At 37.5% G+C, this 15,118-nt stretch overlaps 1 protein-coding gene across 2 annotated transcripts in view; it reads left to right on the top strand.

The window, feature by feature from the left end:
- The window catches only part of LOC117302845 (inosine-5'-monophosphate dehydrogenase 1b-like), a 36,240-nt gene that overhangs the window by 2,430 nt on the left and 18,692 nt on the right, over positions 1-15,118 (top strand). For both annotated transcript variants that reach the window (XM_033786823.1, XM_033786822.1), the window contains exons 3-7: positions 2,461-2,509; positions 5,495-5,596; positions 7,544-7,618; positions 10,187-10,283; positions 14,635-14,832. In XM_033786823.1, coding sequence (XP_033642714.1) covers positions 2,461-2,509; positions 5,495-5,596; positions 7,544-7,618; positions 10,187-10,283; positions 14,635-14,832 — 521 coding nt within the window. The remainder of the gene's footprint in view (positions 1-2,460; positions 2,510-5,494; positions 5,597-7,543; positions 7,619-10,186; positions 10,284-14,634; positions 14,833-15,118) is intronic.

Below are 15,118 nucleotides of genomic sequence, written 5' to 3'. Positions count from 1 at the left end.
TTCTATCTTCAAAATCAAATAATGTCATTGACATTGGGATTGGACATTGGGTTGTTCTTGCTCAGTTGTTGACTTGAGCTTGAAGTTGAATGGGAACCCCAACCCCCAAGAAGGAATATGCATACTGTAAGTGTAAATTAAATCCGTATCCTGCCACCACTTTTTCATATGAATAGTCAAGTAAGTACTACTTTACTCGACAAATAATAATTCCTTTTTGTAATGTAAGAATTAATGAGTGAAAAAGTGGTGGCAAAATTTAATAATAATTAGTGGCCCGTGGCCCGTAACTATAAACTTTAAAATAAAATGTCACTGATAAAATGAAGAACTTTCAAATACCACCGCTCGCCCCCCAAAATACTAGGAAATAACATTAAATTAATCAAGCAGAAATGACAATTCATTCCGTATATTTTGTTGATTTTAAACATTAACGCACACAGTCACTTAGAATAGTTATACAAAAAAGAAACAACATTGACCAGGTACTTCTTCTAGAAACTAGAAGTAGTGACCCGGCTAACGTTCACTTCGCACTGTGCTGGCGATACAAAATTGGTAACCTGTACGAAGTGTCCCGAAGGTACAAAGTGTCCAGGGTATGAAGTGGCAACAAGTACAAAGTGTCTGGCATCTAATATGGAAATCTCTCCATCTTATTAGGCGTGAGAGGTGTAGAGACATTTTTGAAAATTACACCAGCATACATGTAGCTAGCATAATGTAGGGGTGTTTTTATTTGGAGGTAAAATAACTTGAAGTGCCCCTGGACTCCCAATACTAAATTGAGCTGGGAATAAAAGTTCAAGAGTCAATGAACAATTTCCTTATTACTGTAAAAAAGCTGTGAGATTTATAAGTATTTTTGTGTATTATTGAATTTATAAAATTTAGCATTTTAGTGTTATATAATGGGAGTTAAATTTCAATGGGAGTCACCCTGTAAAAGATTAGATTATTGCAAAGTTCAGGTGTTTAGGTTCATCGCTCTATACGTTAATATTAGTTGTTTGAAGGAGGTAGCGTGTCGTGGTTAAGGGGGTCTACCCACACCACCAATTTAAAGTTGTAGGCCCCAGTTTACTAAATAGTGTAGTTACGTGTAAGTCTTCTAAGTGTATCCAAGTTTCTTTCAATTCTTCAAAAAGTAGAAATAAGAAATCTGAAATAAGAGAAAGTTATTTTGCTTTAAAGCACTTGTCAAACTTCATTTGTTTGTGTTACGAACAGAATGGTGTGATGGCCTCTGTTTAAATGTTCACATCCCCTTTAGAAAGAATGCGTGCATTGGTGCATGCACCGCAAGGTGTCCTAAGGACAACACTAGAGACATCAGTGGTTATGAAAACTCGTCCATCCTAGAATCTTGTTTGAACTCTTACAATTTCACCCATTTTTTGTTGGCCTACATGCAGTGCTTGATTTGTTTACCACTTTTAGATATAAAGGAGCTCCAATGTTGACCACTAAACACATCATCAACGAAACAATATTCTGAACAAAAAGTACAGAATGCTTACAACTGCAGGACTAATGAATATACTTCACAGAGGCAACGAAGGTGATTGCCTCCGCCTCTCTGGTTATTGCCTTGGTGCCGTTGAAATGCTAACAATAGAAATTTACAATTTCCTCATCTACATGTAGGGTGCCCTTTTCTTAGCTTTATAGGCATAACAAAAAAAAATGTAAACCCGACCTACCCTAAAAATACGGCCAAACCTTGATATTTTTTATTTTTTCAAAGGCAGTGGACACTATTGGTAATTACTCAAAATAATTATTAGCATACAACCTTTCTTGATTACGAGTAATGGGGAGAGGTTGAAAGTACAAAACATTGTGAGAAACAGCTCCCTCTGAAGTGACATAGTTTTCGAGAAGGAAGAAATTTTCCACGAGTTTGATTTCGAGACCTCAGATTTAGAATTTGAGGTCTCGAAATCAAGCAGGCGTCTGAAAGCGCACAACTCCGTGTAGCAAGGGTGTTTTTCTTTCATTACTATCTCCCAACTTTGATGACCGATTGACCTCAAATTTTCGCAGGTTTGTTATTTTATACATAAAATGTTGAAATACAGAAAGTGAGAAGACTGATCTTTGCCAAAAGTTACCAATAGTGTCCAGTGTCTTTAAAGACATAAAAAATAAAATAAATGTCATCAAGGTTTAAAATGTACTATTTATTGTGTGTAGCCTTGTTTTCTTTGTTACCGGCTAAAACAAGTAGAAAACACGTCATTTTCATTGCTGGGAGTGGGGAATTTTTTTTTTTAATCCCTATTTTTGGGGGGCCTGTTACGCCAACATACTCAACATATATTTTTGTTATGCCTTACTGTGCGCTATCAGGAAAACACAAAAAACATGGTCACAGACTTGCAATCAAGTATACTGAATATTAATTATTATTACTAAAATCTGACTTATTTATTATTATTTTTTTACTCTTTGTAGTGATTTTCTGATCTTGCCAGGGTACATCGATTTCACATCAGATGAAGTGGTAAGTCATTTCTAAATGTATAAGAGTAATCTTCTTTAAGGAAATTAAAATCATAACAAAATGCTTCTCAAAATTTGTGTTGTCTTAGTTGCATGTTCAACAGCAGGGGTCAAAATTAGCCCGGGACTACCAGACTCACAGCCGGGCTACTGTTTTTTCCAGTTTGATAGCCCGACGGGCTAGTTGAAAAATAATGCAAAAATCATCATCACAAACAATAAAGAACTGTACTATTGTAAAGTTGAGCTGTGACGCAAGGCATAATGTGTTTTTCGGGCTACCAAAATCCCATTAGGGCTACTAACAATTATGGATTACTAGCCCTGCTGACTACCATCAAAATACACTTAATTTCGACCCCTTTACAGATTTATAACAGCCGGTTGAAAGTTACACTGCCTCTTAAATACCTACCCTTTTTTTTTATTAACCAATATATTTGTTTCTTCTTCTACTACTCTCACTACTACTTTTCACTATTCTTTGACTGGGCAAATCCTGCTGCTGCCACGCGGTCGTGGCCCTACTTGGCTGCCCTTCAAAGAATTTGCCCCTGACTTATGGAAAAAAATTCCATGGAAATGCTGCGACAGCCCCTTCAAAATTTGTTTCAGACACCAACTCAAAAATGAAGTCCTGGTTACTCCCATTCATCTACAAACAGTACTGCAGAAAGATATGATATTGATTTCCGTCTGCCATCTATTTATAACTACTTCTGTTATGTTCTCAATGAGTCTTGGGCTGATAGGCCTATTCATAATTTGTAAGACAGACGTCATCATCTTTTGTTCTTTTTGGTTACCGTAGCAACTATTTTTACCATCGGAAATGCTGTTACATTACAGAGGGGAATATTGCCACTTATAATTATTAAGAGCAAAGTGAAAATGCATCATAAATTATGTTATGTTTCGTACTATGCGCTACGAAATTAGCAAGCTGTTGTAGTCATGCATTTTGCGGCTTTCATGAAGTACACATTTTAATTTGTTAAGTTGTGCATATTTATTTATTATAAAGTGCACTCGTTCACTGTGTAACCTTATGAATATATATATTGTGATATAAATAAAACAAACAAAACCAATAAAACCTGCAAGATTTTGTTCACTTACAATGTAATTAAAATGGCACTTTGCTGGTTTAATTCGCAAATTTGTGTTGGATCTGACAAAGGGAATTAAACATCTTACACATTATAATTGAAAGTACTTAAAATAATCTCATATGAGGTACTACATGTTCACTGTATGGTGTACATTTTACATACTGAGCGTGGTTTACAACTAAATGTAAGAACCGATTGGCCTCGACATACATGTATAGCTTTTTTCTGGAAGGTTTAGTAGAATCATTTCATGTTTAAGGAATAAGGAAATTAGAAATAATTTGTGCACGGGTAATCAAGAACAATCTAAAAAATAATATTATATGACAAGTCTAGATGTTGTACGATAAAACAAACAAGTATGTGATGGGCCAGGTGTGCAAGTCTTTCGCATTCAATTCATACTGACCAGTCGGCATTAAATTCTTAGGGAAGATGGGTACAAAATCTAAGTCAATATTTTCTAGAATGGTCATCTGTGAAACTTTCGTTTAAATACCAAGTCTACTACATGTACTTTCTGGGAATTCACAGTTAAAAACTGTCATATTATTTACATTGTTACAGTGTACATCAAAAATATTAAATCAATCCACATTAAGCAAGGTGACAGCACAAGTGTCAACTGCTCACTGGCCAAATCACATTGACTGAGGGCAGCATGCAAACGGACAACACAGAATTTCAAAAAGTTGCTTTATTTCAGGACCTCAAAATCTAATATCTGAGGTCTCATAATCAATTTCGTGCCAAATTACTTCTTTCTCGGAAACTACGTTACTTCAGAGGGATCCGTTTCTCACAATGTTTTAAACTATCAACAGACCCCATTAAGGTTTTATGCTAACAAGTAAGGTTTTATGCTAATAATAATTTTGAGTAATTACAAATAGTGTCCACTGCCTTTAAAAGCATTGTACATTATATTATAATAATTTCAAAGTTGGTTATCTACAACATGCTTGAAACATCTGATACAACAAAGCCTTCTATAGCAAATAGCAGAAAGACACCATGTGGTCTGTTCAAACTTTGTCATGATAACACAATCATAGCCACATCATCCAGCCCCATGTGTTCGGACGATTATTATTTGATATTTTTCTTGATTGTCGACGCACAATTTGATTTTAAAGACCTTGGTCTTGGCAGCTGACTGCATTAGGTGACAAGTGTACCAAGTGTAGTTTGAATTATTTGAACTTGTAACACATTTTTGTCCTTGACAGTTCAGTTACACATACATTTAACTACATGTAGGCACACCTTTAAACATACATGATGTATGCAACACTCAATTCCCACCACAGAGCCAACTCCCCTGGAAATGACAGTCCAGGGCTAGATTTCACAAAGATTCATCAAAGATTATTTGTCAACATCTCCATTGTGATTTGTATTGGGGGATCACACTTGGCTATTGAGATTGATTCACACTTTTAAGATCAATCTGAGCCGTTTGTGAAATCGGAATCAGGAAATCCCTTGGTGTTGCAACGCCATGTTATTTTCATCGTGTTCACATACGGTTCTCTACCAGATTATTTTATGAACTTAGGGGTGTTCTTAGACCAAAATGGATGTTTGGCTGAAGCACATGGAATTAAAACAACTTTGAATTTTTTTAATGTATTTATCTTGGTTTTAAAATCCCTACAACTAAGCGATCATCAGCTGGTTTTCATGTTTTTTCAATGTTAAAAAAAAAAAAAAAAATTAAATAATCAGCTGAAATTTGTTGGCCGAAATTTGTACTGAGTATGATCCTATATTTCACAAGTCGGTGTAAGGCTGCAAAAGAATGATTCCTGATTTAATTGTTACCTCAATCAATTAAATTAAGGAATATTTGTTGTGATGTTTGTTCTATGCAGGATCTTACTTCAGCTCTTACCAAGAAGATCATCTTAAAGGCACCGTTTGTGTCTTCACCCATGGACACAGTCACAGAGTTTTCAATGGCCATCGCCATGGCGGTAAGATTGCTTTCTTGATTTGTTTTCTTTTTTTCGCTGTGTAGGAAAAGAGGTGAATTGCTGGAGATATTATTTGAAATATGAAAAGACATACAAATAAAAAAGTTGAAACACAGTGATGGTAAGCAGTTACAATAAAATTTAAAAACGGATTAGGTAAAACATAAAACAGATCATTCTACATATTGGTATGCAGAGACAGAATATAGACGCATTCCAGTGACGACACAAGATGTATAAATCATTTACAATGTTTTGCTGAAGCCATCTGACTAGGAAAGATAGTCTCGCCTTCATTGTACCATGGAGGAAGGAAGAGAAGGAGCTCGAACGACCCGCAAAACCGCAGAGTAACAAAAGAGTACCCTGACAATGCCCCTGTCTGACCAGTGGAAAAAGATAGGAGACCTCCAGCTGGACCGCCGATTAACGAGCAGGATTACATGTAGATCTCTTTGTACAGAACGTGCGGTACCGCTGCTCTGCACCGTTGCCTTCGTGTAAAGTTGAATCATTGGAGACAAGAATTGTGAATATACACGTTTTCATTTACCGTTTGTAGTGTTTCACTGAAACATCATGGCATATTTTTACATTTTTTGTGTCTTTCCGGTCACTAGCGGTGGATCAAATTTTGGGTATAGTTACACGAGGGTGGTTGGTATTCAATTGTGTTAATCGTTAAAGTGTACAGTAGCGTCCAAAAATGTTATCGTGTCTCAAAAAAGTAGTTTTTCCTCTATTATATCCATACGACATACGACGCCATAGTTTGGCGAAGAACCAAGTGCGCACGCGCAAATTCACACACGCCAGGTCACCCATTGTTTGTGTAAGGTATGTGGGTGATTACGAGATGTCGTTAAATGACCGCAGTACCACGGGTTCGACCAAGTCCATTCGTTCGAGCTCCTTCTCTTCCTTCCTCCATGATTGTACACAAGAACAAAGTCATAAACTGGCTGGTAAAAACAGCAGCATACCGACAGAAAAGGCTCATGGCCGACCACGTCATACACAAAGCAAGTCTTCTAAATATGTAGTAATTTCACTCTGTACTAACCCTAAATATAGAAGCTTGATATTGTGACGTCATTCAAGTACCTGGATTTTACATGTAGTGTCGTGCAGGTGTCAAATTTCACTGACGTACATACGCATCAAAGCCATTGTCAATGTTTTATGTTCTTGAGTGTACTGTACTAAGGTGATCGCAAGAATAGTGGACAGTTGGTCTGACATTTGAATATTGTATCAAGAATTTGAGATATCAACACTGTCTTTGCCCAAGGATACACAACGCACACAAGAAGAAATTTAATGAGTGATTTAATAAAGTGTTTAGGTCCTGTTTGAGCTAAAATTATCTCGTTACTGCATAGTGCTTAAATACAAGGCGTGTTATTTCTCAGGATTTGTCTTTAGGATGTTCTCAAAATATCCTGGAGCCTTCATGTTTTCTTGTATGCAGCAGAGAAATAGCCAATGTAATAATAACAATAATAATAATAATAATAACTTGGGGGCTAAACATCCTTACTCGCAGCTAAGAGCTGAATCACGAAGGACGCGGCTACAACGTGTTTGAGAAGCAGGCATGCAAGGGCGCCTTTGGCTGCCAGCCACATCAACCCATTATGACCACGGAGCATAGCCAAGATCGAAAATGTTTGATTGTTGTATAGTTCTATTGATGTACAGAGTATCTAAACCTCCTGAATAATGGAAGCACAGAGTCTGTAACCCCTCCCCCCACCTACCCCCCCCCCCCCCACTCCCGAAATTGTGACATCTCGTAGGTTGTGGGTCTAGAAAAGGGGGAACCCACACCTACATGTGGATGCCAATTTCAGGATTGTTAACATTTATGATCAAATCTCATTCCTGTATTACACACAATGCAGGCTACATGTAATCTCTGCCATTATTTTTTTGTTCAATACACAGCTATGTGGCGGCATAGGCATTATTCATCACAACTGTACCCCAGAATTTCAAGCAAATGAGGTTCGCAGAGTAAAGGTTAGTATCAACAGGAAACTATATGCCTAATTAAGACATTGCCTTGTTAAAGAAGCTTACTAATTGTTAGCTTTCATATTGTAATTGCGTAAATCACTGTCTCCTTGAATATTCAGTATGTGGAAAAACCACTTGACCGTGCTTCATCTTTTGATGGGACTTAAAGCCGATGGTACCCAGCTTTGTGTAATGCGCGTAAAATATGTGACCATCCACCACCAATAGGCTGTAAAGTTGCACTTGTACATTGCAGAGCCTATTAAATTGTTTGGGTTTTCAAGAAATCTTTGAGAAATCTGAATAAAAAAGTAGGTGGCTTTGAGAAATCATAACTTCGTCAAGAAAAGTCTGATTTAAATGTGGATGGTATCATTTTGAAGCTGATTACACACTCTCTCCAAAAATGCATTGAGCCCATAACAGTAAAAGTGTCAACTTTACAGCCCATTGGTGGTGGATGGTCACATATTCCAGCAACACTTAGGGCTAAGAGAAGGGGTTCGCCCCAGTGTTCCTGGCTGTGGCTGCTGAATGCACCATAGCACCTTGTAAACCCTTAATAGGTGCTACATAATTGGGTCTCATAATTTCTTTCTGAAAAAAGCGCCTTGAGTACCTTGTTGGTACGGGCGAGCGGGGCACCTGTCCGAAAGTGGGTGTGGAGAACCCTGGGCAAGAACTATCAAAGATTGTATTTTTAGTATTGGGCCAGTAAACCCACAGCCAAACAAGTCTTGCAGTCCAGTCTTTTTCCCAAACATTATTTCATAAACATTCATCAAATATAACGACAAGTAACTATTTATAGGTCTCATTAAAAAAAACGCTGGTTCAATGACAGGTCTAAGCTGCAATGGCCGTTGTCTTGTGAGGGTTTGTTCCGCAATTGTAGGCCTTCTTCCGATGTTAAATTTACCCATCCAGTTATAATTGGTCATTCAGTATTTTTAACAAAGTTCTGTTCTGTGGGGGGGGGGGGAGTATGAATCGTATGTATTCACCACATGGCTTGAATGTGGGGAAAATCACAAGACTGCAGGGCCTGAATCAAAATGAGTTGACGAAGCACTCGTAGAAGATCTACATGTATTTCATAATATGTGTAAGTGTAATTCGATACTTTTGAAAGACAATTAAAAGATACATGTAATTAGCACATACAGTCAACGTTTGTGGAAGTGTCTTGGCCGAGCGGTTAAGAACATCAAATTAAAACTCTGTTGTTTCTGATCAGCAGAGTGTAGGTTCGAAACCCCAGCCATGACACTTCTGTCCTTAAGCAAGACACTTAGCCATTGATTCATCCTTCGGATGGAGTGGAAAGCCGTTGGTCCCATGTGTTGTGTGACGCATATAAAAAAATTCCAGTGCACTTCTCGAAAACAGAAGGGGTTAGCCCCCGGTGTTCCTGGCTGTGGCTGCTGAATGCCCCGTAGCACCTTGTAAATCATTATAAGGTGCTACATAATTGGGTCTCATAATTCATAACTTAATAACCAATCTTTCTGTATAACACAAATTGCCTTGAGTACCTTGTTTGGTAGATACGTGCGCTATATAAGACTTCAATACCATTTGTTCATAAAGGTATTACACAACCACCAGGCCTGCCCCATTGTGAGTTTACTGTCCCAACCCTTTAATCACAGGCCTCAGACCTACATGTATGGTCTTGTGTTAATTTTGAGTCCTGCACCAACCAAGCAAGATGATTGATGTTTTTAATTTGATACATGTACAGTTTGTGCATTAGACGATTAGTCAGCCTAGATGTGTAGTCAAACCTCTCATTGACTGTTCAGTCACCATCAATCAAATGAACAAAGAAAACAATACCAACCGACAATATTATAAGCGCATTTTTACAATGTGCAGTCAACCTACAATGATTAAGATGTGTTTTCGATGTGACATCGGCCTTTCACAACTCTGCATTATAATAATATATTCATGTGCATGGTGTTTGGCTAATTTTGTACGCATATGAAATTGCTTATTTTAAAGACTTAAAATGGGTTTTAAATAGTACTTTGTTTTATGACATACAAAAAGTACAGTATGTATTCACATCTGAAAAGGAAGAAATATGACAATTTTAAAGTAGGATACAGGTTTTTAGTAGCCGACGGAGCAAGTGTATATATGTAGAACTAAGTAGTTTTTATAAGACAATGTATGCCAGGGTGAGGTGGAGTGGCCGAACAAAGTTTTTTTTGGAAGTCGTTCGTGTATTTGAATTTACATTTACAACAATACTTGTGTTTTGTGTTAACTTTTGCATCGGGTATAAAGAGTATAATTTTGTTATGGTAACCGCCATGCCTGCTGCTTAGGATTAGGGCAGCCTCTAGCCATCGATTACATATAGCTCTAGCAATGTAAAGGCCGCTTATTCAATTCCCACCTGAGTGATTTGCCTTTTGATTTTTCTCACAGAACTCAGGAAAGTACTGAGTACACAGTGTAAAGGAAAATCCAAATAATGATACTATGGTTGGAAATGATATTTGCATACTGCGAACATGTATGTTAATAAATAAAAAACAAAACTATTTGTTGTCTTTGTAGAAATATGAGCAGGGTTTCATCATGGATCCGGTGTGTATGGGTCCGGACGACACAGTGGGTCGTGTGTTCTCAGCCAAGTCAGCACATGGTTTCTCTGGTAAGTTTTCGTCCATCCACTACAATCCCTTACTTCATTTATTCATTGTGTAGCCTCCATGTTGGTTCTGTACGGGTAGGGGAGAAGTTTACCACTTGAAGCTGGGCCCAATTTTGTAGAACTGCTAAAGCAGAAAGCGGTACTTAAAATGTTTCTGCCAGGATACCAGTCACAGATATGTAGTATGGTACTTTGGCTAGTAGCCATATTCTGGTAAGCATGATTTTGTTTTGTTCAGCTACTTCTTGTGCCTAAGCAGCTCTGTGAAATTTGGGCCCTGGTGTAAAATAATGTATGCTTCGTTTATTAAGCTCTGATTCCGGTTCACCTGCAGTGAGGTTTTGGGATGCAGATTGCGAATTTGGCGCGTACTCACATCCATTACTGCTATTGCAAACAATGTACATGACCAAGATGGTGGTTACGTGAAAATGTTCTATTGTATCAAACATTGTTTAAACAAAATTTAACACCCAGATTAATTAATGAACAATATCCTCAATAGGTGTCTCTGAGGATAAATCACTGCAATAAAAATGACTAATAACATGTTCATTGTTTGTTGGTCATTGAATCTGATTCAATCTTATGCTCTATTTGCAGATGAAGATAAGAAAGATAAGAAATCCAAATCAATTTTTGGTGGGTTGTCTCTCAGATTGAGTTGGTCTTTCTTGGGTTGTGCTTACTCTTTGGCGTGTGTTGTAACATTTAACCCATTTGGGTCGGTATTCAGAAACATTTCCCATGCCCACCTGCGATGTTATTTTTCTGAACTTCTGAACTGATTGTTTCCTTTGAAAATGCTGTTGCCCAGTGAAACCCCGACTTGAAGAAGAAAAAATGCTATAAGTTGTTTGTAAGAAGCACTAGGATTTGATGTTGTCTTGTGAGGAAAAATGAGTTCGCACTCATCATGACTCGCAGAACTTTAGAGCGTTCGGACTTGCCTTCCACTGAGCCAAATACAATGATTAACAATGGTGGGAGCCTGTCCATTCTTGTATCCCACATTCGCACAAAAGCACGAGACAAAGGTCCGGAATCGGGAATTACACCATTTGTTTTACAAAATATTCCCCAAAAACAAACCGTAGCACAGTAGGTGCACAGTATACATGCTCTGGACTAGCCAAGAATTGAAGGCGCTCCAAAGTTATTCAGACCATAATAATTGTCTACCGTATTCCAGTCCAGAAAAGTTTGGCAGATATACACTTTATCCAAAATAAAGTAGTTGAGCGAAAAGCAAACAAATAAAATATTTATCAAAACTGGATCCTACGGTCCTTTTCAATTTTAAACCATTTACAGCATTGCTGTTAAAGATGCCTCAAATTGTAAAAGTTTGCTGTTTCAACGTGCTTAACACAAATCCATGTTTTCCTTCATCTTTAACGGTCATTAAACTTGGCAATTTTATGATTTTTTTACTGGTCCTTAAAACTGTGATCTGGGTTCTGACGACTTTGCCATTCTTCTGTCACATAACTTCATCTTCATTTTTTCAGTTAACTCCTGTTTTAGTTTAAGCAGCTACATGTTTACATGTTTTTTCAAGACCATTTTGACAGTAACTGCTGAGTGATTTTACTTCAACACATGTGTGTACATTCACCCGGACGAGCCGGTGTTAATTTGCTGTGTGGCACTAGCACGTTTTCCCTGTAATTTTATCTCTCTATTCTGACAAGTATCTTCTCTAAAGCTGGCCTGAAGCTTCACGAAGGCAATCACGATTGCCTCCATGCCCCCTGGTCATTGCCTTGGTGCCCTTGAAATGCTCCAGTAGAAATTTACAATTTTATAGGGTCCCCTTTACCAAGGAAACAATTTGAATTTATGACTTCAGGTTTTTCCATTTGAAAGGGTTACTTTTTAAAACAAGATTAGAAATGTGTACAAAATGTTCCAGAAAATTGTGTTCATTTGAAATTTTGTGATGTGAATGTAAGAACGTTTGTTTCCGTTAACTTTTGTTTCAATTTTCCACATTACTTAAAAACAGGCGCATTTTTATCACGCACAAAAACCCTGACAGCATAAAAATTCTAATTTGGTTTACATGTTACATTATTAAAAAACTTAAATGCTTATTATTGGATGAAATGTTTACAGTTCTTTCATTTGATATGTTTGTCGTTGTCGACAAACTAGAACTACATGTAGATGAATGGGGTGAAGACACCAACAATATATAATTGAGTTATCGTTTAATTAAATAATAGCAAAGCTAAACATTCCTCCTAACAATTTTCATTGAAACAAAGGCTGCTCAGTATTTCAGACTTGTGCTACTAATTAAAGTAGTTAGTTAAACTCAATAAGTTTTCCAGAAAAAAATTCGAGGGATTTATTTTATCAGTGAAACCTACATGTTCCATGGAATAACCCCGCACCAAATACCCTGCTTTTGCCCAAAATAGCGGTGTGTCAGACAAAATTTCCATCATTGACACGTCAAACTGCACTTGTACATGTAGGCCTATGTAATTAATACGTCCAGGGAGTTGACATGGTTGTGGGCGTAAATTAATACTTAGTACATGGGGTACATGTAACTGTAAGTGAAATTTTACTCATTCACATTTGTCTGATATCCAGATATTTAGCTTCTATTTTTAGCTTTGTAGTTGAGCCTGCAAGAATCTTTCCGTTCTTGAAATTGACTGCCAACGTGTTAGGTAATGAAGTGTGATAACAAGCATCTCAGAATACTCCTGCAGGTGCATCTGTCAGGTTAAAACTGTCAGTGCTTCTCAGTGTCGATCGCACTAGGCAATTTCTGCTCAGCGACCAGGATGCAATGCAACCAACTCCACTGCTACTGAAACGCTATAGTCCCAGAGAAAATGATGTGAAATAAAAACGTGATGACCCTAAGTTTCTTTCCTTGAGAGTGCCTAGAACTGGTAGCCTGTAAACTGCCTTCAGTGACATGTTTCTTAAAAACTAACATACTGACCCTCAACATGGTATGGTCTGTATGCTCTGTCAGTGATAACAAACTATCCTGGTGGTGGCAGTTCTGGCCCTTTAATCTGAAGCAGTTGTGAGTGGGTTTTGGGATAAACTCACTGATCAAACCTTGATATGCCAGAGAAAATGATGTGAAATAAAAACGTGATGACCCTTTCTTTCCTTGAGAGTGCCTAGAACTGGTAGCCTGTAAACTGCCTTCAGTGACATGTTTCTTAAAAACTAACATACTGACCCTCAACATGGTACATGTATGTCTGTATGCTCTGTCAGTGATAACAAACTATCCTGGTGGTAGCAGTTCTGGCCCTTTAATCTGAAGCAGTTGTGAGTGGGTTTTGGGATAAACTAACTGATCAAACCTTGATATGCCATTTTCAGATGTATCTGACACAATAAATAGCCAAGTTGCAAAACCGTTTTTTTTTACCAGTACATGTACTAGGACATTTCAGTTCAAGACTACATGTACATGTATGCTAGTACATGTAGTCCCTATTGGGTATTACATGTATGTTCATTTGTGTTGTCCATTGTCATACATGTTTAAAAATCAATGCATGTATACATTTTGTACATGTATAGTGGTAACAATTTATAGCTTCTCAAATTTGTTCCAGATTCCCTAGGCAGTATTTGATGAATAAATAAATCAAGTTGTGAGTTTTGGCCGAAAGAGCTCGGTTTGGAGAGTCACAAATTCTACATTGGGTGCTGATTCAGAGCTGTATAGTTTTACAGTACAGTAAAATGTTTGATCTTCACAGCTCTGTGAAAGTTGACCCCTGTCATTCATTTCATTGTTGAGTTAACTCTGAGCATGCATTACATAAATTTTAACAATAAAACAATAAGAAAATCATTCAGATCTAATGGCATAAAATCATCTCAAAAAGTTTCCCATTGACCGTAATATTTTTGACTGCATTAGGGTGTGTTAAATGACAAATTTCCTCAGATTTCAATGTTACTGTTTTACCTTTTTTTGAATGCCTGTATTTTGTTTTCTTGTGTCAATGGCCAAAACATAGTTACAATGGATAAAAACATTACTACAAATTATTTCTTACTTGTTTCGCATCACTTATATTTAGTCCACACACGCCCTCGCACGGTCAAAAATAACACAAAGTTAGTTATGGTCGGAAGGCATCAGGCCTGAAATTACACTCCTTGGCCTTGGTGCCCCTTTTTAAGTTTCCCATTGACTCTAAGATTTTACAATAAAAATGCCCTTTGCAAAATGAAAATGGCCTTGCCCTTTCAAAATTGAAATTCCAGGCTTGTAGCATGGCCACTTGTATGCATTACCAATGGCAATTCATGTTAATTGTTACTCTTGTCGTTGACCCCGCACTCACAACAATTGCAGGTATTCCAATCACAGACAATGGCAGCCTAGGGGGTAAGCTTCTAGGTATTGTAACAGCTCGGGATATAGACTTCCTTAAAGCCGGTACGTATAACACCACCTTGAAGGAAGTGATGACCAAGAGGGAGGACCTGGTGGTAGCGTCTGCAAACATCACACTCAAGGAGGCTAACGTCATGCTACAGAAGTCTAAAAAAGGTAATGAAGAAGTCAAAGAAAGGTAATGAAGAATAAGAAAGGTAATGAAGATCACAAAAGAAACTGACTGGGTTTGGGTAAATCTTAAAATACATTTTGGTCAAACAAAGACCAATTGAGTAGAGCAGGACTTGATACCTGCGACCTTTGGATTACATGCAGACGCTCGACCAACTGAGCTATGTACATGTTGCCTAATATGTGTGGGTCTTCCTATTTTATCTTACTGGAGGAGGACAACGTCTTGCAACAGAAGTCTAAAAAAAAAAAAGGTTATAAAGATAGT

The sequence above is a fragment of the Asterias rubens genome, chromosome 2 (assembly GCF_902459465.1).
Source record: "Asterias rubens chromosome 2, eAstRub1.3, whole genome shotgun sequence".
NCBI classification, from domain to species: Eukaryota; Metazoa; Echinodermata; class Asteroidea; order Forcipulatida; family Asteriidae; genus Asterias; species Asterias rubens.
Note: the sequence above shows the minus strand (reverse complement) of the source record. Positions and strands in the feature narration are given on the sequence as shown.